Genomic DNA, 23,271 nt, shown 5'->3' with positions numbered 1-23,271 from the left:
AAAGAGGAGAGTGAAAATATTGGCTTAAAGCTCAACATTCAGAAAACTAAGGTCGTGGTATCTGGTCCCGTCACTTCATGGCAAATAGATTGGGAAACAGTGGCTGATTTTATTTTCGGGGGCTCCAAAATCACTGCAGATGGTGACTGCAGCCCTAAAATTAAAAAGCGCTTACTCCTTGGAAGGAAAGTTATGACCAACCTAGACAACATATTAAAAAGCAGAGACATTACTTTGCCAACAAAGCTCTTTCTGGTCAAGGCTATGGTTTTTCCAGTGGTCATGTATGGATGTGAGAATTGGACTCTAAAGAAAGGTGAGAGCCAAAGAACTGATGCTTTTGAACTGTGGTGCTGGAGAAGACTCTTGAGAGTCCCTTGGACTGCAAAGAGGTCCAACCAGTCCATCCTAAAGTAGATCAGTCCTGGGTGTTCACTGAAAGGGATTGATTTTGAAGCTGAAACTCCAATACTTTGGCCACCTGATGCGAAGAGCTGACTCATTAGAAAAGACCCTGATGCTGGGAAAGATTGAAGGCAGAAGGAGAAGTGGGTGACAGAGGATGAGATTGTTGGATAGCATCATCAACTCAATGGACTTGAGTTTGGGTAAACTCTGGGAGTTAGTCATTTACAGGGAGGCCTGGCGGCCTGGGGTGACAAAGAGTCGGACACGACTGAGCAAATGAACTGAACTGAAGGTTTTGTCTTTCTCTTTTAAGGTAACTATGTTCTTCCACTATCTGTGGGTGGGGCCACTGCAGGCTATCGCAGTGACCACCCTGCTCTGGATGGAAATAGGAATGGCGTGTCTTGCTGGGATGGCAGTTCTCATCATTCTTCTGCTTTTGCAAAGCTGCATCGGGAAGTTGTTTTCATCACTCCGGTAAGAGAAACATTTCCTAAAAAATATTGATAATACATAATTGGAACATCCACAGTCTGCTTTATACTTTTGTTCAAAAACAAGACAAATGCTTTCTCTAGTCTCTTCTTTGTATGAGTTGTAGACCCTACAGGCTTAGCCAGTGGAGGCTCCAGGCTTAAAATGAAGGCTGATCCTGAAACAGGAACAGGGAAGGAATTCATTGGCTCCTCTTGTCACCATATCTGAACAAGTAGAGTGTCCTTCAGCAGAATTTACCCATGTCCAAGTTATTTAAATATTGTTAAATAGTAATAATCTTGTAGGCCCTTTTCTCACCACATATATTTTTGTTATGCTTGTGTTGGAACCTTTTCAGGTATTTATGTTTATGTTTGCATTAAGTTATAAGCGACCCAAGGGCCAGGCTGATCTTCATTGTGTGTTTATGAAGCACCACATTCATAGCAGCACATGTGACAGAAAAGTGGCTGGTGGTGAAGAGCCTTCTGCTGCTGAGTTAGACTGAAGCAGGTCCCAGAGGGTTGGAGGTGGGTGGTTGTCAGGTGATGGAGATGTTGTGCTATTTGGAGGTCACTGAGTTCTTGTGTTTGTTGTGTGTGTGTAGTTCTGTGCTTGGTGCCTTTCTTTATTTGGAATTTCCTTTCCTGTCTTTGCTGGAGAGATAGATACTCCCTATCCTTCGAGGCCCTGTTCCAGTGCTACCAGGTCTCTGAAGCTCTTCTTGTTCTCCTTTCCTGGTGGAATTAACAGTCCCCTCTTTACTGCTCCCCAGAACTTCTCTCCTACTTTGTTACAGCACAGACTGTGTTCCTGGCTGTCTCTCTGCCTTCCCTACCTGACCATGACCTCTTTGAGCAAACAGTTTGTATCTGATACATTTCAGGTCTTTCTTAGCCGACGCTGCACCTTCTCCAAGTTACTTCTTCAAATGGACTGAACGGTTGACTTCCTAGTTGAAGCCTTTTTCTCCATTTGTACTTTGAGTAGGACCTGCCTATGTTCTAAGTGCAAAGGGCTGTAGAGAATAATTTTGTTCCTAGCCCCACCCCTGTGCCCACGCCTGCTGCTGCTGCTGAGGAAAGTTGGGCTGTGGTCACGAAGGCTCATCTCTTATGTCTGTCTCCTCAGGAGTAAGACCGCAGCTCTCACAGACAACAGGATCAGGACCATGAGTGAAGTCATAACTGGCATCAGAACAATAAAAATGAATGCTTGGGAAAAGTCATTTATAAACCTTATTACCAGACTGAGAAGGTAAGTTTATATATATAGATATCACTCCGTATTTTCATGCTTTATTTCCTATTCTACTGGATACATTAGCTGTCTTACCAAAGAAGTATTAAAGTTCATCTTCACATTAAGGAGAACTTAAATGCTAACTGTTCACTGCATCCCCCATATGTTGCAGGAGGGTTAAGAATAGTGAAGACATCATTTAACCTGCTCTTTCATTTGCCATCTTCTCAAAGGAAAAAATATGCATGCTTCTTACTTATATAGAAATGAAATTCTAAGTAGTTCTTGATACCTCAAATCCCAATAAGCAATGCTTTTAACATAGTATTTGAGACAATGACATTCAAACTAAAATTGTAATTTATGTTGATGACTGATAACCAGGGAGATTGTAGAGACTTGGTATACTTGTATCGAGCCAAAGTGTATGAATCACTATTGTTCGTTGTTGCTGTGCTTAGTCGCTCAGTCGTATCTGACTCCTTGTGACCCCATGGACTGTAGCTCGCCGGGCTCCTCTGTCCATGGGACTTCCCAGGCAGGAATACTGGACTGGGTTGCCATTTCCTCCTCCAAAGGATCTTCCAGACCCAGGGATTGAACCTGTGTCTCCTGCATTGGAGGTGGATTCTTTACCACCATGAAAGCTCATGAATCACTATTATTCATTTCAAATGGAGCTATGAAAATACTGTCCCTTTTGTTTTGCTTCATGTGTGTAGACTGTTTTTCCATCTTTTATTTAAATATCTGGTGAGCGTTTCTCTGACCCCACCGTGTCACCTCTCACTTTGCACCTTTGTGGAGCCCATCTTCCTTCTCCTCTGGCCTCCAAGCCTGACTGACTCCAGCTCATCTTCAAGGGCCACGTGTGTGTGACTTGTCCTAACTGCACTGCTCCGAGTTACATATCCCAGCTCTGGGCTCCCTTAGGGGCTGTGATGACCCTCTCTGTCTATTGTCTCCAATTTTGTGGTTGCTAATTCTCTTCGCCCACAAGTTCATGAGCGCCTGGAGGGGAGAGGCTGTGACTTTCTGTGAGGAGCTTGGCACAGGACTTGTGATTTTGAATGTTTGTTGAATGAATGTTCAAACCCAGTCTGACTGACCCGAAATGTTTGAAATTGGACAGAAAGCCTCCCCTTACTTGAAAGAGTGAAGTGGTGATACAGTGTGTGGTCCTGGTGTTGGGCAGACCCCTGGGTGTGCACCTTGTAGTGTCTCCATGAGGTGAGGGATGGTTTATGTTAATCTGTGTCCACTCCCTAGAAAGGGGCCACTTACACAGGGCACTGAATTCGTGTCTTGTATGCTGATGCTTCTTATAAAACCTTTGTCCTACTTTCTTTTTACAGTAAGGAAATTTCCACGATTCTGAAAAGTTCCTACCTTAGAGGCATGAATTTGGCATCATTTTTTGCTGTGAGCAAAATCATGATTTTTGTCACCTTCATCAGCAATGAGCTCCTTGACAACCTGATCACAGGCAGCCAAGTGTTTGTGGTGGTAACGCTGTTCGAGGCTCTGCGATTCTCGAGCACCCTCTACTTCCCCATGGCCGTTGAGAAGGTGTCAGAGGCCGTCATCAGCATCCGAAGAATCAAGGTTTGGTGACAAATAACTTTTTTAAGTTATAGGCAGATTTTACCTAAAATAGCTCCTTTTTGTGGTGTCACTGGGTGCCAGTTAGGTTAGATTTAACTCTTTCAGTGCTAAGCTGGCAGTCTTCCCAGGATGTATGTATTCCCCTTTTCTTAGGTGAAGTGTATTAGAAGTACTGTAAGATCCACGCTTGTTTAGGACCGATAGTATAAATGGCAGCAGCACAGGCTCTTGACGTGCAGTGATGGCTGCAGGACGATTAAAATGTCTAAGAGCAGGAGAAGTGAACAGATGCATCTGCTGTGCTGACTGGAATGACTAGGCAGTGACTATGCACAGTCCTGGGGTGACTAGGATTCGTCTCTGGGCCAGGAGGGGAGGAACTTGCTGAGAAGTCCCTGTTCCCTGGGCAGGAAGAGTGACCTCAGATTCACTTAGTTCTCTGTGTGTACAAATGGATTTTTTCCTCCAAAAGATGTTTTCTTGTTGATTTCTGATCTCTACATTTTTATTCCTGTCATTATTTTACTTAGTGTCTAAGCCTGTCTCTAGCTGCCCTCTTCCTTTCAAACTTGTAATTCCGACCATACTTCCTGTCTCCTCTTTTAAACTAAATGTCCCTAAGTAGTCAGGGTAAATAAACTAAATGTCCCTAAGTAGTCACACAAGGGCCTGGCACACAGTAGGTGCTCAAGTATTTCTGTTTAAAATGAAGATTAAGTCAGCTCTGTAAAAATGAATGATTTATTATGACTTCATAAGCCCAAGAAGTCTCTCTATTTTTCTCTAAGTGAGGAAGGGGGACCCATGGTCCTGGCCCTGGATGACTCCAATAGGATTGTAAAAGATCTTAACTTCAAAGCACTCACTAAAAGTCTTCAGTAACTTTAACATCTAGTAACAATCTGTCTGTGAGGTTGTTTTCCATTACCCGCTACAAGCAAGTCAGTCTTTTTGGTAGTATCAACTTTCCTGTATAACCTGTGCTAGGTCTGCAATTCATGGCTCTACTGGCCATTTTTTAAAAATTTATATAATTGGAGGCTAATTACCTTACAATATTGTATTGGTTTTGCCATACATTGACATGAATCCGCCTTGGGTGTACATGTGTTCCCCATCTTGAACCCCCCTCCCACCTCCCTCCCCATCCCATCCGTCTGGTTCATCCCAGTGCACCAGCCATGAGCATCCTATATCATGCATCGAACCTGGACTGGCGATTTGTTTCACATATGATAATGTACATGGTTCAATGCTATTCTCCCAAATCATCCCACCCTCGCCCTCTCCCATAGAGTCCAAAAGACTGTTCTATACATCTGTGTCTCTTTTGCTGTCTCGTATACAGGGTTATCATTCCATCTTTCTAAATTCCATATATATGCTGAAGTATACTGTATTGGTATTTTTCTTTCTGGCTTACTTCACTCTGTATAATAGGCTCCAGTTTCATCTACCTCATTAGAACTGATTCAAATGTATTCTTTTTAATGGCTGAGTAATACTCCATTGTGTAAATGTACTACAGCTTTCTTATCCATTCGTCTGCAGATGGACATCTAGGTTGCTTCCATGTCCTGGCTATTATAAACAGTGCTGTGATAAACATTGGAGTACATGCGTCTCTTTCAATTCTGGTTTTCTCAGTGTGTATGCCCAGGAGTGGGATTGCTGGGTCGTATGGCAGTTCTATTTCCAGTTTTTTGAGGAATCTCTGCACTGTTCTCCATAGTGGCTGTACTAGTTTGCATTCCCACCAACGGTGTAAGAGGGTTCCCTTTTCTCCACACCCTCTCCAGCATTTATTGCATGTAGACTTTTGGATAGCAGCCATTCTGACTGGTGTGAAGTGGTACCTCATTGTGGTTTTGATTTGCATTTCTCTGATTATGAGTGATGTTGAGCATCTTTTCATGTGTTTGTTAGCCATCTGTATGTCTTCTTTTGAGAAATGTCTGTTTAGTTCTTTGGCCCATGTTTTGATTGGGTCATTTATTTTTCTGGAATTGCTGGAGTTGCTTGTATATTTTTGAGATAAATTCTTTGTCAGTTGCTTCATTTGCTAATATTTTCTCCCATTCTGCAGGCTGTCTTTTGACCTTGCTTATAATTTCCTTTGCTGTGCAGAAGCTTTTAATTTTAATTAGGTCCCATTTGTTTATTTTTGCTTTTATTTCCAATATTCTGGGAGGTGGGTCATAGAGGATCCTGCTGTGATTTATGTCGGAGAGTGTTTCTGCTGGCCATTTAATTTCAGCTTTTTCATCAGACTGAGTCTTGGAGAAAAATCCAGTCAGCACTTCTGGAATGGGGTCTCATTTAAGCCTTGGAAGACTGTGACATCTGTTTGCCTCAGAGGTTTTGTTTGTGGACAGGTGCTCAATACATTTAATCCTTCACTTACAGCATACTTTTCTTTATTTTTTGTTTGAAAGTGAGGTGTTTCTATTCTAATGTGTACACATTGAGTATCGATGTCTTGGTAACATACTGAAGCTGAAACTGGAATTTGATTCTGTGCCTGGAAAATCCCATGGGACGGAGGAGTCTGGTAGGCTGCAGTCCATGGGGTCGCTAAGAGTTGGACACGACTGAGTGACTTCACTTTCTTTTCCCTTTCATGCATTGGAGAAGGAAATGGCAACCCACTCCAGTGTTCTTGCCTGGAGAATCCCAGGGACGGGGGAGCCTGGTGGGCTGCCGTCTATGGGATCGCACAGAGTCGGACACGACTGAAGCGACTTAGCAGCAGCAGCAGCAGCAGACAAGATATGTAACACATATATTACTCTCCAGGGCCCTTGGTCTTTTTAATCAGTAGAAGTTGATAATAGGTCAGCTGAGAAATTCAAGCAAGGATTTTATGAGGCTTGTGCTGCAGTACAAAGTATGGAAACAAGAAACTAATGTCCCTTTGACTCTTTGAGAAGGGTGGGCTGGTTCCTTAAGTGGGGTGAGGGAAGGGGAGGATTGGTGGTTTGAGCCACAGGGGTGACTTATGTGGTCTGCCCACCGTCTTATAGGTGCCATGTGCCAAGATCATATACATTTCCCTGCTTTGCTCCCAGCAGCTCAGAAATGCCAGTTGGCTTGTGGTGTTTTTTTATGTTTTTGTTCATGATTGCCTTTGCATGTGTGCAGGTTAGTCTCTTAGGATTTCTTTGTATTTTGTTGCTCAAGGAGACATTTGTCCAGGTGCAAGCACTCCCATTAAGGGTCCCAGGTCCCAGCCTGTCTCATCACCTTTTGCTTGTTACTGTGTCAACTTAGACTATGTAAGGCTGTAGTCATGCAGTCAGTGGTTGGGTGGTTTGAACAACCGTGCAGTCTGTTCCTTCCTTTAGCTGATGCCCTTGACAGGCTGACTGTGCAAGGCTCGGTCTTAGTTGGAGTTGGGACTGTAAAAGTGCATGAATGATGTAGTGTCTCCCCTCTGTGTGACTTTATATTCTTCAGGGGACTCAGAGGTAGGGAGGGCAGTGCCAGCTGGGGATGTGCTGAGCTTGTTTCAGTATGGTTGGTATTTGAGATGGGCCCAGAGGGGTGGGCGGGGTCAGTACTCAGAGTGTCCAGGAAGAGGCCCCCTGAGGAGTGTGGACTTAGGTGCTGGTTGGTCACTGGTGGGTGTTAAGCTTGTGGACACTCTCAGAGGGGCTGGAACGTGGCTGACGATGGTGGTAGGGAGAGAGAACTCAGGCTGCAGTGGTTGAAAACCTGCAGACGTGTCCTCAGACCACCGTCCGTCCATCCTGCCTCCTGGTGGACACAGACTCAGGGTGGGTAGGAGTCACTGTGCTCAGTGTTAGGTTCTCAGTGAGCTTGGATGAGAGGAGGAAGGAATGAATGAAAGCATCTTCCACCAGCTGATATTTGACAGAAATGCAAGGATCCTGTCTTTCTTTTCCTGCACAGGGGTTTCCACATTCAGTTTTGAGCAGTTCTTCTGTTTAAGTAGAAGTTTGCAATCACGTTTATGACTCTGAGGCACGATAGATGGGGTGTCGGGATGTTTAGGGTAGTAGATTACTGTTTGTGTGTTGTTTTCTTTCTCAAACGTCCTCACATGCTTGTTTCAGTTTTTCCCCATATGGGGTAGGATTTGGTTTGCTGGTGGGTCCCAGAGGTGCCCATGCTAAAGCCGCTTACAGGGGTCATTTATTTTTCTCTCCTGCAAGATCCTTCTGAGGCTCTGTATGGGTTTCCTGGGCTGCGGATACAAAGTACCACAAAACATGTGGGTTAAAACCACAGGAATATTTTGTTTCACAGTCCTGGAGCCTAGAAGTCTGAAGTCAAGCTGTCAGGAGAGTCATGATCCCTCTGAATCTGATAAGGGAGCATCCTTTCTTGCCTCTACTAGCTCTGAGTGGTTGCAGGCAAACCTTGGCGTTCCTTGGCTTGTAAGCCATCACCTCAGCCTCTGTCTCCATCCTCAGGTAGCTGATTTTTGTGTGTCCATCTGTCTCTGCATTTCTCATGAGGACTCCAGTCATATTGGGTTCAGGGCCCACCCTACTCCACTGTGATCTCACTTTAACTGATTACATTTCCAACAACCAAATTTCCAAATAAAGTCACATTTTGAGCTAACTGGGGTTAGGATGTATCTTTTATGTGGTGATACAACTCTCCCCGTAACTAGTCTCATGGCTAGTGTGAACCTCCGTGGTGTTGGGACGCAGACTCTTTCTCTTTTCTTATGTTACTCCACTGCATGTGACCTGGCCCCGCTGGCAGCCCCCAAGGCCCAGGCTGGGATGGAGGAAGGTCCTGGTTGCTGTCACTCTCCACGGACCTGGATTTAGTCACAGGGCTGCTCCTGTCTGCTCGGGAGCCTGGAGACAGAGGGCCTCCTTCCAAACTGCCACGTGCATCTAAAATCCAGGGTTTGTTACCTCAGAAGAACAAGAGCAGATTTCAAGGACAGCCAGCAATCTCTGCTTCTTGTTGACAGTTTTGGGGACCTTGGGGAGTGGGAGTGGTCTAAGTTGTTTGTTCAATTTCTCTATTGCTCTAGCTTTTCTCATTGAATTATATCTAGCATTTGCAAGGCAAGGGGAGTTTTCTTGTATGTGTTTGTGAGCTTTGTAGCAGTTTATAAGACTTTGTTTTCTTCAATGACTGTGCATCAGTTAGCTGCCAAGTAGTGTAGAAGATAACAAGAAGTGGGAGGTGCAGCCATTCCTGCTGTGGAGGAGAGAGAGCATTGATGAAGAAGAGGCAGTGATTGTGAAACGATGCTTGTGAAATACTTTTTAGGACATAGAAACTTAACACAGTTTTCTTTTTAGAATGATGGCTTAAGTGATAGTTAATGACAAGCAGTGATACAGATTTGACACACACGAGGAGGAAAGCGTTGAGTCCAGGGTTTGCGCTCAGAGTCTCTGTCATTGGTCTTGTGTTCCCAGCCTGTCCTGTGCCACCTGCTTCCTGACGGCCTGGGAAGGGCCTTCCTCTCTGTGTTCTAGCAGTGTTGCATGGTGCTTGGCACATGGGGGGATTCAGGTAGTATTTATGAAATAATTTCCTACCAGCTCACCTGTTTACTGTTGGTACTTCAGTCACTCAATCGTGTCCAACTCTTTGTGACCCCATAAGTCGCAGGCCGCCAGGCCGCCCTGTCCATCACCAACTCCTGGAGTTCACTCAAACTCATGTCCATCGAGGCGGTGATGCCATCCAGCCATCTCATTCTCTGTCGTCCCCTTCTCCTCCCGCCCCCAATCCCTCCCAGCATCAGAGTCTTTTCCAGTGAGTCAGCTCTTCACATCAGGTGGCCAAGTATTGGAGTTTCAGCTTCACCATCAGTCCTTCCAATGAACACCCAGGACTGGTCTTCTTTAGGATGGACTGGTTGGATCTTGCAGACCACGGGACTCTCAAGAGTCTTCTCCAACACCACAGTTGGTAACACAAAAGTAAAACAATAAAAATGTCCAGGTTCTAAATGTGTTGGAGTTTGAAGCCGTATTTTCTTCTTAGAGAGGAACCAGTACACTTGTTGAGAAAGTAACAAAGATAGCCTCATGGCCAGGAACTCTTATTTATTTATTTTATACACACACACACACCCTATATATGAGTGTATGTGCTATGTTATATATATAGATATACTCAGTTGTACATATAATAATAGTATATTACATACTATATACTATTTAATATTTCACATGTGAACCAAGACCTAATAAAATACAGTTGTGAAATGATAGGTTGGTATAAATTATAGGTATAAAACTTTTTATTGCAAATTCCAGAGAAGCAGTTGTTTTGCTTGTGCTTTGTTCTTGCAGTATAAACAATCTATGTTTTTGCTTTTTTTCTGTAGAACTTTCTGTTACTTGATGAGATAACACAGTGCTACCCTCTGCTACCATCAGATGGTAAAATGATCGTGGATGTGCAAGCTTTTACAGCTTCTTGGAAAGAGGTAAGAAACCTTGCTTTCCAAAATTATGACTGCTAAAAGACAACTGTGACGTAGATTTATTGGAGAATTTTGAGATTTTACATATACTGTAAAATGTGATTTGCTTATTTACTTAGAATATATTATAAAAATTCTTGGAATCAGGGATAAGGTTTGCAATGAATGGAGATTAAGTTTAAAATCAGCCTGAGGTATTTGACATGTTGCTCTTTTTCTCATTTTCAAGAGAGCTTTCAGTGTATTAGCACATGTTGAACTTAAAGTATATAAATTCTTCTTTTAATTTTTAGTTTATTTTTCATCATGTTTTGTTCAGTTCAGTTCAGTCGCTCAGTCGTGTCCCACTCTCCGCGACCCCATGAATCACAGCACGCCAGGCCTCCCTGTCCATCACCAACTCCCGGAGTTTGCTCAAACTCATGTCCACAGAGTCAGTGATGCCATCCAGCCACCTCATTCTCCGTCGTCCCCTTCTCCTCCTGGCCCCAACCTTTCCCAGCATCAGAGTCTTTTCCAGTGAGTCAACTCTTCACATGAGGTGGCCAAAGTATCGGAGTTTCAGCTTTAGCATCAGTCCTTCCAATGAACACCCAGGATTGATCTCCTTTAGAATGGACTGGTTGGATCTCCTTGCAGTCCAAGGGACTCTCAAGAGTCTTCTCCAGCACCACAGTTCAAAAGCATCAATTCTTCGGTGATCAGCTTTCTTCACAGTCCAACTCTCACATCCATACAGGACCACGGGAAAAACCATAGCCTTGACTAGACGGACCTTGGTTGGCAAAGTAATGTCTCTGCTTCTTAATATACTATCTAGGTTGGTCATCACTTTCCTTCCAAGGAGTAAGCGTCTTTTAATTTCATGGCTGCAATCAGCATCCGCAGTGATTTTGGAGCCCCCCAAAAATAAAGTCAGCCACTGTTTCCACTGCTTTCCCATCTATTTGCCATGAAGTGATAGGACCAGATGCCATGATCTTTGTTTTCTGAATGTTGAGCTTCAAGCCAACCTTTCCACTCTCCTCTTTCGCTTTCATCAAGAGGCTTTTGAGTTCCTCTTCACTTTCTGCCATAAGGGTAGTGTCATCTGCATATCTGAGGTTATTGAGATTTCTCCCCGCAATCTTGATTCCAGCTTGTGCTTCTTCCAGCCCAGCGTTCCTCATGATGTACTCTGCATATAAGTTAAATAAGCAAGGTGACAATATACAGCCTTGACGTACACCTTCTCCTATTTGGAACCAGTCTGTTGTTCCATGTCCAGTTCTAACTCTTGCTTCCTGACCTGCATACAGGTTTCTCAAGAGGCAGGTCAGTTGGTCTGGTATTCCCATCTCTTTCAGTATGTTCCACAGTTTATCGTGATCGACACAGTCAAAGGCTTTGGCATAGTCAATGAAGCAGAAATAGATGTTTTTCTGAAACTCTCTTGCTTTCTCCATGATCCAGCGGATGTTGGCAATTTGATCTCTGGTGCCTCTGCCTTTTCTAAAACCTGCTTGCTAGGGGGCATCAGAGGGCAGACAAACTGAAATCATAATCACAGGAAACTAGCTGATCTGATCACATGGACCACAGCCGAATGTGGTCCACTGGAGAAGGGAATGGCAAACCACTTCAGTATACTTGCCTTGAGAACCCCATGAACAGTAACAAAGGGCAAAATGATAGGATACTGAATGAGGAATTCCCCAGGTCGGTAGGTGCCCAGTATGCTACTGGAGCTCAGTGGAGAAATAACTATAGAAGGAATAAAGGGATGGAGCAAAAGCAAAACCAATACCCAGCTGTGGATGTGACCAGTGATGGAGGCAAGGTCCGGTGCTGTAAAGAGCAATATTGCATAGGAACCTGGAATGTTAGGTCCACGAATCAAGGCAAATTGGAAGTGGTCAAACAGGAGATGGCAAGAGTGAACGTCGACATTCTAGGAATCAGTGAATTTAAATGGACTGGAATGGGTGAATTTAACTCGGATGACCATTATATCTACTACTGTGGGCAGGAATCCCTTAGAAGAAATGGAGTAGCCATCATGGTCAACAAAAGAGTCCGAAATGCAGTACTTGGATGCAATCTTAAAAATGACAGAATGATTTCTGTTCGTTTCCAAGGCAAACCATTCAATATTACAGTAATCCAGGCCTATGCCCCAACCAGTAATGCTGAAGAAGCCGAAGTTAATCGGTTCTATGAAAACCTATAAGACCTTTTAGAACTAACACCCAAAAAAGATGTCCTTTTCATTATAGGGGACTGGAATGCAAAAGTAGGAAGTCAAGAAACACCTGGAGTAACTGGCAAATTTGGCCTTGGAGTTTTGTCAAGAGAATGCACTGGTCATAGCAAACACCCTCTTCCAACAACACAAGAGAAGACTCTACACATGGACATCACCAGATGGTCATCACCGAAATCAGATTGATTATATTCTTTGCAACCAAAGATGGAGAAGCTGTATACAATTAGCGAAAACAAGACCACGAGCTGACTGTGGCTCAGATCATGAACTCCTTATTGCCAAATTCAGACTTAAATTGAAGAAAGTAGGGAAAACCACTCGGCCATTCAGATATGACCTCAATCAAATCCCTTATGATTATACAGTGGAAGTGAGAAATAGATTTAAGGGACTAGATCTGATTGATAGAGTGCCTGATGAACTCTGGACGGAGGTTCATGACATTGTACAGGAGACAGGGACCAAGACCATCCCCATGGAAAAGAAATGCAAAAGAGCAAAATGGCTGTCTGAGGAGGCCTTACAAATAGCTGTGAAAAGAAGAGAGGCGAAAAGCAAAGGAGAAAAGGAAAGATACAAGCATCTGAATGCAGAATTCCAAAGAATAGCAAGGAGAGATAAGAAAGACTTCCTTAGTGATCAATGCAAAGAAATAGAGGAAAACAACAGAATAGGAAAAACAAGAGACCTCTTCAAGAAAATTAGAGATTCCAAGGGAACATTTCATGCAAAGATGGGCTCGATAAAGGACAGAAATGGTAGGGACCTAACAGAAGCAGAAGATATTAAGAAGAGGTGGCAGGAATACACAGAAGAACTGTACAAAAAAGATCTTCACGACCAAGATAGTCACGATAACGTGATAACTGATCTAGAGCCAGACATCTTGGAATGTGAAGTCAAGTGGGCCTTAGAAAGCATCACTACGAACAAAGCTAGTGGAGGTGATGGAATTCCAGTTGAGCTATTTCAAGTCTTGAAAGATGATGCTGTGAAAGTGCTGCACTCAATATGCCAGCAGATTTGGAAAACTCAGCAGTGGCCACAGGACTGGAAGAGGTCAGTCTTCATTCCAATCCCAAAGAAAGGCAATGCCAAAGAATGCTCAAACTACCGGACAATTGCACTCATCTCACACGCTAGTAAAGTCATGCTCAAAATTCTCCAAGCCAGGCTTCAGCAGTATCATGTTTTGTTACAGAGTATTAAATATAATTCCCTGTGCTATACAATAGGATCACCTTAGACAAAAGATATAGAGCACAAATACATCTTTTCTTGAAAACCCAGATCTAATATTTTGAGCTGAAGTGTGAAGTGTCAGTCGCTTCAGTTGTGTCTGAGTCTTTTTGACCCCATGGACTGTAGCCAACTAGGCCCCTCTGTCCATGGGAATGAATACCCACTCCAGCATTTCTGTTGTTGTTGTCCAGTTGCTCAGTCATGTCCAAATCTGTGCGACTCCATAAACTGCAGCATGCCAGAATCCCTTGTGCATCACCAACTCCAGGAGCTTGCTCAAACTCATGTCCATCAAGTCAGTGATGCCATCCAACCATCTCATCCTCTGTCGTCCCCTGCTTCTCCTGCGTTCAAACTTTCCCAGCCTCAGGGTCTTTTCTAATGAGTCAGCTTTTCACATCCGTTGGCCAAAGTATTGGAGTTTCAGCTTCAGCATCAGTTCTTCCAATGAATATTCAGGACTGATCTCCTTTAGGATGGACTGCTTGGATTTCCTTGCTGTTCAAGGGACTCTCAAGAGTCTTCTCCAACACCACAGTTCAAAAGCATCAATTCTTCAGTGCTCAGCCTTCTTTACGTGTCAGACTCTCACATCCATTCATGACTACTGGAAAAACCATAGCTTTGACTAGATGGACCTTTATTGGCAAAGTAATGTCTCTGCTTTTTAATACACAGTCTAGGTTTGCCATAGCCCTTGTGCCAAGGAGCAAGCATCTTTGAATTTCATGGCTGCAGTCACTATCTGAAGTGATTTTGGAACACAAGAAAATAAAATCTGTCGCTGTTTCCACTTTCTGTTTGCCATGAAGTGCTGGGACCAGATGCCGTGATCTTAGTTTTTCGAATGTTGAGTTTTAAGCCAACATTCACTCTTTTCACTCTCTTTTTTCACCTTCATCAAGAGGCTCTTTAGTTCCTCTTCATTTTCTGCCATTAAGTGGCATCATCTGCATGTTTGAGATTATTGATATTCTGTCAGAATTCTAGATTCCATTTTGTGATTCATCTAGCCTGGCATTTTGCATCATGTAATCTGTATAAAAGTTAAACAACAAGGGCAACCATATATAGCTTTGACGTACTCCTTTCCTGATTTTGAACCAGTCTGTTGTTTCATGTCCAGTTCTAACTGTTGCTTCTTGACTTGCACAGAGGAGGTCAGGTAAAGTGGTCTGGTGCTCTCATCTCTAGAAGAATTTTCCACAGTTTGTTGTGATCCACGCAGTCAAATGCTTTAGTCAATGAAGCAGAAGTAGATGTTTTTCTGGAATTACCTTGCTTTTCTTTGATCCAACAGATGTCAGCAATTTGACCTCTGGTTCCTCTGCCTTTTCTAATTCCAGCTTATACCTCTGAAAGTTCTCAGTTTACGTACTGTTGAAGCCTAGCTTGAAGAATTTTAAGCAATACTTTGCTAGCATCTGAAATGAGTTCAATTGTGTGGTAGCTGGAAAAAAGATGGAAACTTCCTAAAGTGATCTAAAGCTACCTCAGATCCATAAAGAGATAAAATTTGATGAAGAGGTCTCCAGGACACAGTATCTTAAAATAGGAAAGGGAAAAATATGGACTATATTTTGCATATCAATTATGTTGACTATTGTTATCTTTTCGACATTCTAAAAAAATTTGTGTTACTTTATTAAGATGGGTAAATTAAATTAAAGACTTTAATTTGTAGGAATCAGAGACCCCAACCCTACAAGGACTTTCCTTTACTGTCAGACCTGGTGAACTGTTAGCTGTGGTTGGACCTGTAGGCGCAGGAAAGGTAAGTTAATGATATCTTTGTCAGTTTGATGCAACACCACAGCACCTGTTAAATTCTCAGAATTAAGCCCAGATCTGTGTGTTTGGATTGACTGTATCTAGAACAGTGTCTCTCTAGGTATGTTCATGGATTTTCATTTTACAAAAATGTTTCATGGCGAAATAAATCAGGATAAACGCACACTGTCTTTTCCTTCTTGGTGCTTCCCGTTTCCCTGTTAGAAACTGCCTGTGGGGAATTTGGATGTCTCAGTGAAAGAAATTATTTATGTGACAGCTGTTTGGGATTAAATTAAATCAGACTTAAATTGAAGAAAGTGGGGAAAACCAATAGACCATTCAGGTATGACCTAAATCAAATCTCTTATGATTATACAGTGGCAGTGAGAAATAGATTTAAGGGACTAGATCTCATAGATAGAGTGCCTGATGAACTCTGGACGGAGGTTCGTGACATTGTACAGGAGACAGGGATCAAGACCATCCCCAAGAAAAAGAAATGCAAAAAGGCATAATAGCTGTCTGAGGAGGCTTTACAAATAGCTGTAAAAAGAAGAGAAGTGAAAACCAAAAGAGAAAAAGGAAAGATATACCGATTTGAATGCAGAGTTCCAAAGAATAGCAAGGAGAGATAAGAAAGCCTTCCTCAGCAATCAAAGCAAAGAAATAGAGGTTAATAATAGATGGGAAAGACTAGAGATCTATTCCGGAGAAGGCGATGGCACCCCACTCCCGTACCCTTGCCTGGAAAATTCCATGGGCGGAGGAGCCTGGTAGGCTGCAGTCCATGGGGTTGCAAAGAGTCAGACAAGACTAAGCGACTTCACTTTCACTTTTCACTTTCCTGCATTGGAGAAGGAAATGGAACCCCACTCCAGTGTTCTTGCCTGGAGAATCCGAGGGACAGGGGAGACTGGTGGGCTGCCGTCTATGAGGTCGCACAGAGTCGGACACGACTGAAGCGACTTAGCAGCAGCAGCAGAGATCTATTCAAGAAAGTTAGAGATAGAAAGGGAACATTTCATGCAAAGATGTGCACAATAAGGACAGAAATGGTATGGACCTAACAGAAGCAGAAGATATTAAGAAGAGGTGGCAAGAATACACAGAAGAACTGTACAAAAAAGATCTTCATGATCCAGATAACCATGATGGTGTGATCACTCACCTAGAGCCAGGCATCCTGGAGTGTGAAGTCAAGTGGGCCTTAGGGAGCATCATTATGAACAAAGCTAGTGGAGGTTACAAAATTCCAGTTGAGCGCTCTCTGCCTTGCAGAGGCAATCAGGTTGTGGGGCAAAACAGATACTCAAACATATTATTTCAGCCCAGTGTTGTGAGCACTCCGATGGTATGGATACATACACGCCACATCTGTGTGATGTTGAAGATTGCAAGGAAAGGTGCACATGCACTTGGTCTGAAACAACAGAATACAGAAATCTAATGTCGGATGTGGGCTTCCCTGGTGGCTCAGTGGTAAAAGAATCCACCTGCTAATGCAGGAGACACAAGTTCGGTCCCTGGTCTGGGAAGTTCCCATTTCCCAGTTGTGGAGCAACTAAGCCTGTGCACCACAGCTGTTGGGCCTCTGCTCTGGAGCCTGGGAGCTGCAACGACTGAGCCCACGGCCACAACCGCTGAAGCCTGCCCTCTGGAGCCTGTGCTCCTCAACAAGAAAATCCCCGTGCACTGCAATGAAGATCCAGCGCAAACAAAAATAAATAAAATTAGAATCGTGGTATGGCAGAAACCAGCATGACATTGTAAAAAAATAAATGAAAAAGATAAAATAACTAAAAATAAATAAAATTATTTTTTTAAATGTGGGATGTGTACATGAAGGGTGCTGATTTCCTCTATCATGGACTTTGGCTCTGCAGACACAACTCACTTGAGAGTTTTTTCAGTTAATCATCTTTGGCTATATTCTTCACACATAGCTTTTTAAGAGCAAGTGTTTGTCAATAAAGGATACCAGATGCAGGAACAATTGCACTAAACATCAGATATATCAAATACACATCCTGCTGGGCTCTGCTAGAGAAGGATGTTGCTGCTGCTGCTCTTGCTGCTAAGTCGCTTCAGTCGTGTCTGACTCTGTGCGACCCCATAGACAGCAGCCCACCAGGCTCCACTGTCCCTGGGATTCTCCAGGTAAGAACACTGGAGTGGGTTGCTATTTCCTTCTCCAATGCAGGAAAGTGAAAAGTGAAATTGAAGTTGCTCAGTCGTGTCCGACTCTTCACGACCCCATGGGCTACTGCCTACCCAGCTCCTTCGCCCATGGGGTTTTCCAGGCAAGAGTACTGGAGTGGGTTGCCATTGCCTTTTCCAAGAGAAGGATGTTAAACATTCTCAATTATTCTTTGCTGAGTAGAATTTCACCTGGGGGATACTCGGGCAGAGTAGATTGTTTATACTATTAATGTATTCCTTATCAGTCATTTGCATTGACCATTAGTGTTTTATTCACTTTTTTTTTTTTTTTTTGATCTCAACTGTGAGGGCTGTACTTTATCCTGTTGAAGGAAAGGGTTCTATCATGTATCAAGCACCAGGGTGGGGTTGGCTGTGCTGTGGATCATGTTTCATCCTGAGTGCACCCCGTTCACCTGTGTGTGTTACCATCTGTTGCAGTCGTCACTGTTAAGCGCTCTGCTGGGGGAGCTGCCCCTGAGCCAGGGGCAGGTCAGCGTGCACGGGAGGATCGCGTATGTGTCTCAGCAGCCCTGGGTGTTCTCAGGGACTGTGAGGAGTAACATCTTATTTGGGAAGAAATATGAAAAGGAACGATATGAAAAAGTAATAAAGGCTTGCGCTTTGAAAAAGGTGAGTAATGACTTCTGAGCTGCATATACTTGAATTTCAAATGATGATAGTGGTTTACACTACAAGGTTTGTTAAAAGTTCTTTTTAAAAAAATAGATTTTTGAAGGTTGCTTAATATTTAAGTTGGTCTTCTGGATAAATCAGCAGGCTTACATAAATAAGCATATGTATTTACATATGCTGCTGTTTTCATTCTTACAGGTTAGTAACACAGAATACATTATCTGGAGGGGGGATTGTTTTGTTCTGTGACGTTTTCATTCACTTTCAACATTTTTTTAATGGAAAGTTACAAATATTTACAAAAGCAGAGAGCATGGTGTAATGAACCCTCATGTGCCCACCCCCAGCTTCAGCCAGAGTGAGCTGCTGGCCTGTCTTGCTGCATCTTTATCCCTGCCCACTGCCAGCCCCACCCCCACCCCCAGAGTATTGTGGAGCAGATCCTAGACACCAGATCGTTCATCTGTAAACATTTCGTTATTTTTCTCTAAAGATAGGAAAGCTTTAGGGAAAAAAAAATCACTATTTCATCTGAAAAATACTTCAAATCCTGAATATCAGCAACCTGCTAGGCTGTGTTTACATGCTGTTGATCATCTCACTGAGAAATCTCCTTTTGGGACCCTCACAGGGTCTGCCCCCTGCACTTGGCTGATGCCTCCTTGGTCCCTTTCAGTCTGTGAGTTTCTCTCTTCACTTCATTTTTGACTTGTAATTTATTATTTAAGGAAACCAGAACGCTTTAAAATTTCTTTTTAATACTGCATCATTTCACTGAGGGAGATTGTTTTCAGAAATGGCACTGACTTTCACAGAGAATGGTAAGATGAAAGATTTAACTGTGTTTTGGGAATTAGATAAGATTAGTGAGTACATGATGAGACCTAAACTTAAGTGATAGAATACAATTGACAAAAAGAAGGGGAAAAGAGTAAATGGTAACCTGAACCCTGTATAAGAGACTGCAAAAGAGACATAGGCATTTAGAACAGTCTTTGGGACTCTGTGGGAGAGGGTGAAGGTGGAATGATTGGGGAGAATGGAATTGTAGTGTGTATATTATCATAAGTGACCAGTCCAGGTTCGACGCATAAATTTTCCTCTGTTCATTTCTTTGCATTTGTGCTTTTTTAATAAAATTCTTTTTTAGAAATAAAAAAAAAATAATGTTAAATACTGTGTTACTCTCTTGGGTTGTAAAAAATCAGTGAATAATATCATTAAAGGTCTCCCCCTGGCGTCTCTTCAGTGCAGTCTGGACATCTGACTGCTCTTTTGTACTGTGAGGAAAAGACAGGGACAGATTTTCAAAGGTGTGGTATTGAAGGCTCCAAACCTGCTTTGAGGAAATAGTAATTCTCCTCGAACAACGGCGTGAACATCATAGGTTGTATCAGGTGTGTGTGTTCATGCTAAATCACTTCAGTCATGTCCAGCTCTGTGGCCCTATGAACTATAGCCTGCCAGACTCCTCTGTCCATGGGATTCTCCAGGCAAGAATACTGGGGTGGGTTGCCATTTCCTTCCCCAAGGGATCCTCACAACCCAGGGATCAAACCCAAGCAGAATAAGATGAGTGCTTCATGAGAAATGAGAGACGTGAACAGAACCCAGCAGGAAGAGAGATGAGTGCAGGATTGTTTCATGGGAGAGTGTGTTTGGGCTGAGCCTGGAAAGATGGGCAGGATATGACAGGCAGTGAGAGGAGGGGTGATTCCACATGGAAGGAAAGCTGGGAAGGAAGGAGGTCTCCTGCTGCTTGACTCTCGAGTCCAGTCCTCCTCTGCCAGTGCCTCATGTCCGGCCCACGTTAACCATTTCAGCCGTCTGCTCCGTGGTGTCCCTACTGTAAGTCTCCACCATCACTGAAGGGCCCTTGATGTGCTTCTGGATGGATGGCATCAAACCAGCATCACCATTTCCAGTTTGCCTCTAGTGTGTGTGTCTGCTGTTCAGTGAGAATTGGTTAAATTTGGGGGCTTCCCTGGTGGCTCAGACAGTAAAGAATCTGTCTGCAATGCAGGAAGACCTGGGTTCACTCCCTGGGTTGGAAGGATCCCCTGGAGAAGAAAATGGCAACCTACTCCAGTATTCTTGCCTGGAGAAGTCCACGGACAGAGGAGCCCGGTAGGCTATAATCCATGGGATCACATAATTGGACATGACTGACTAACACCTACTTACTTAACTTTGAGGTAACAAATATGAATAAGAACACTTTCCTGTCAGCGGAAGGAACTGTAATATATGCTCAACTCAGGCTTTTCCCCTTTAATTTAATCAGAACATGGTAGCTGAGAAATCAGCTTGACTTGGTTTTACTTCAAATCCTCCAAAATGTTTTTCCCCTTGGTGGCTTGTTCATACATAATTTTCAGAGTCAACAACACACTCGAAGTGTTACTAACAGACTCAGAGATAGTTTCTCATGTCCTGGAAAGAGAGACCGTGAGTGCTTTTTCTAGAATGTGGTTAAGATTGCTGTATTACAACGTGGTGCTTTTTTAAGAAGAAAACCATTTGAACAACCTGAAATCAAAGCAGAAAAACTAAGCAGAACAGTGTGCAAGGACTGTGAACAGTGAGAGGCCAAGTAATTCTGTGTGTGTGCATGAGGCTGAGAACACAAAGCTCATTTTTTTCAGTGAAAACACACAGCAAGAGATGGTATTAATTTCTGAGCTCAAGAAAGAAAGAATGTGTGCTAATTATGAATTATCACAACAGAGCTTTTGCTGCCTTTCATCAGATGCACCTGCATTAAGATTTGAGTGAGTGGAGAACCTGTGTGTGTCTGTGTTTTTGTGGTTGTCATGGAGGGTTATGATGGAGTCTCTATCTTCCCTGGTGGTCATATGCTTCGTATATTATGATTCACACTGTAAACAGGGTCCTACTGTTGGCTTGGTGAGAAAATAGGGATGAGTCACCAACAGCAAGTTATAATCAACTCATGTCGTTTTTTCATTTGTGGAGGTGTTCACACACTTCTTTAGATTCTCACAGCATCCTTGAGTTCAGTGACTCTGGTGTCTGCAGCACATTCTATAGAGGAGGAAAATGAGACTTAGGGAGGTCAAAGGACTTGTTTGTCATGGTGGCACCAGTGTGCTACTTGCTTTCTCCCCACACTTGCTGCAGTAGAGACAGAGAAGTGAGGGCTTAATCTGCAGAAAGGTACTGCTGTGCATCCTAGGTTGATCCCTGGGGGCTTTAGTGATAAAATCTCCAAACTCTGTCTATGACAGAATGTGCCAATCGATAATCATAAGCAACCTAAGACTTCTAATGTAATACCTTGTAACTTAAGTCTAAGGCAGACGAACCAGAGATCAAATTCCCAACATCAGTTGGATCATAGAAAAGCAAGGGAATTCCAGAAAAGCATCTACTTCTGCTTCATTCATATGATAAAGCCTTTCACTGTGTGGATCACAACAAAGGGTGGGAAATTCCTAGAAGAGATGGGCATACCAGACCCTCTTACCGGCCACCTACAAAACCTGCATGGAGGTCAAGGAGCGACAGTTAGAAATGGACATGGAACAACGGACTGATTCCGAATTGGGAAAGGACTACGTCAAAGTTATATATTGTCACCCTGCTTATTTAACTTACATGCAGAATACACCATGTGAAATGCCAGACTTGATGAAGCACAAGCTGGGATAAAGATTGCTGGGAGAAATATCAGTAACCTCAGATATTCAGATGACACCACCCTTATAACAGAAAGCGAAGGGGAACTAAAGAGCCTCTTGATGAAGGTGAAAGAGGAGAGTAATAAAGTTGGCTTAAAACTCAACATTCAAAAAACTAAGATCATGGCATCAGGTTCCACTGTTCATGGCAATAGATGGGGAAACAATGGAAAGAGTGATAGACTTTATTTTCTTTGGCTCCAACATCACTGCAGATGGTCACTGCAGTCATGAAATTAAAAATGTTTGCTCCTTGGGAGAAAAACTATGACAAACTTAGACGGCATATTAAAAGGCAGAGCCATTACTTTACTAACAAAGGTCCATATAGTCAAAGCTATGTTTTTCTAGTAGTCATGTATGGATGTGAGAGTTGGACCATAAAGAAAGCTGAGTGCAGAAGAACAGATGCTTTTGAACTGTGGTGTTGGGGAAGACTCTTGAGAGTCCCTTGGACTGCAAGGAGATCAAACCAGTCAATCGTAAAGGAAATCAACCCTGAATATTAATTGGAAGGAGTGATGCTGAAGCTCCAATACTTTGACCACCTGATGGGAAGAAGTGACTCATTAGAAAAGACCCTGATGCTGGGAAAGATTGAATGCAGGAGGAGAAGGGGATGACAAAGGACGAGATGGTTAGATGACATCCTGACTCAGAGGATGTGAGTTTGAACAAGCTCCAGGAAATGGTAAAGGACAAGGAAGCCTAAAGTGCTCCACTCCATGGGATCACAAAGAGTCAGACACAAATGAGTAAACAACTACTTAAGCCTTATTTCTGTCTTGTCATTTTGGGAATGCTCTTGTAATCTATTCTTTTTTTTTCCCCATGGTACTTTGGGGAAAATAGGCTGATTTGTCTAGTACCTTCTTAAATGATATTCAAATATAACTTTTGATTGATTCCCAGATCCTCCAGTTACAACTTTATTTCCTTCTTAGTTTTGAGATTTTCCTGCTTTCACAAACAAGCATCTGTTTAATCCAGCGGTCTGCTGGGTGTCCTTTGAACACACCACTTCTTTCCTTTTGATTTTCCTGCCCAGCTTGCTCTTTCTGCTCCCATTTCTTGTACAGACCTTTTCTGTCACGCACTTTAAGTATCACTGTGAAGACTTGGGTCAGGTGTTATCCCTTCTCTGAAAGTGGGAAGCTGAGGCAGAGATCAGCAAAATGTCTTTTTAAGAGATACTCATTCCTTGATAAAAACAAGTCCTGTGCCTTCACCTCCTGGGCCACCAGCTCTCACACCTGTGTCTCTAGCACAGCCCTGCATGTCCAACTGTAACATGATACCACTGGGAGGTCATC

The 23,271-nt window shown here is 43.1% G+C and overlaps 1 protein-coding gene across 1 annotated transcript in view; it reads left to right on the top strand.

Annotated features, from left to right (window-relative positions):
* Positions 1–23,271, top strand: part of LOC148775805 (ATP-binding cassette sub-family C member 4-like) — a 142,490-nt gene that overhangs the window by 16,016 nt on the left and 103,203 nt on the right. Inside the window, exons 6-11 of the mRNA XM_088842647.1 lie at positions 722–885; positions 2,017–2,142; positions 3,483–3,732; positions 10,064–10,165; positions 15,334–15,423; positions 18,063–18,254. Coding sequence (XP_088698773.1) covers positions 722–885; positions 2,017–2,142; positions 3,483–3,732; positions 10,064–10,165; positions 15,334–15,423; positions 18,063–18,254 — 924 coding nt within the window. The remainder of the gene's footprint in view (positions 1–721; positions 886–2,016; positions 2,143–3,482; positions 3,733–10,063; positions 10,166–15,333; positions 15,424–18,062; positions 18,255–23,271) is intronic.

The sequence above is a fragment of the Moschus berezovskii genome, chromosome 13, assembly GCF_049115385.1.
Source record: "Moschus berezovskii isolate FMDL1 chromosome 13, NW_MosBer_1.0, whole genome shotgun sequence".
NCBI lineage: Eukaryota > Metazoa > Chordata > Mammalia > Artiodactyla > Moschidae > Moschus > Moschus berezovskii.
The sequence above is the reverse complement of the archived record's forward strand: the minus strand, read 5'-3'. Positions and strand labels throughout refer to the sequence as shown.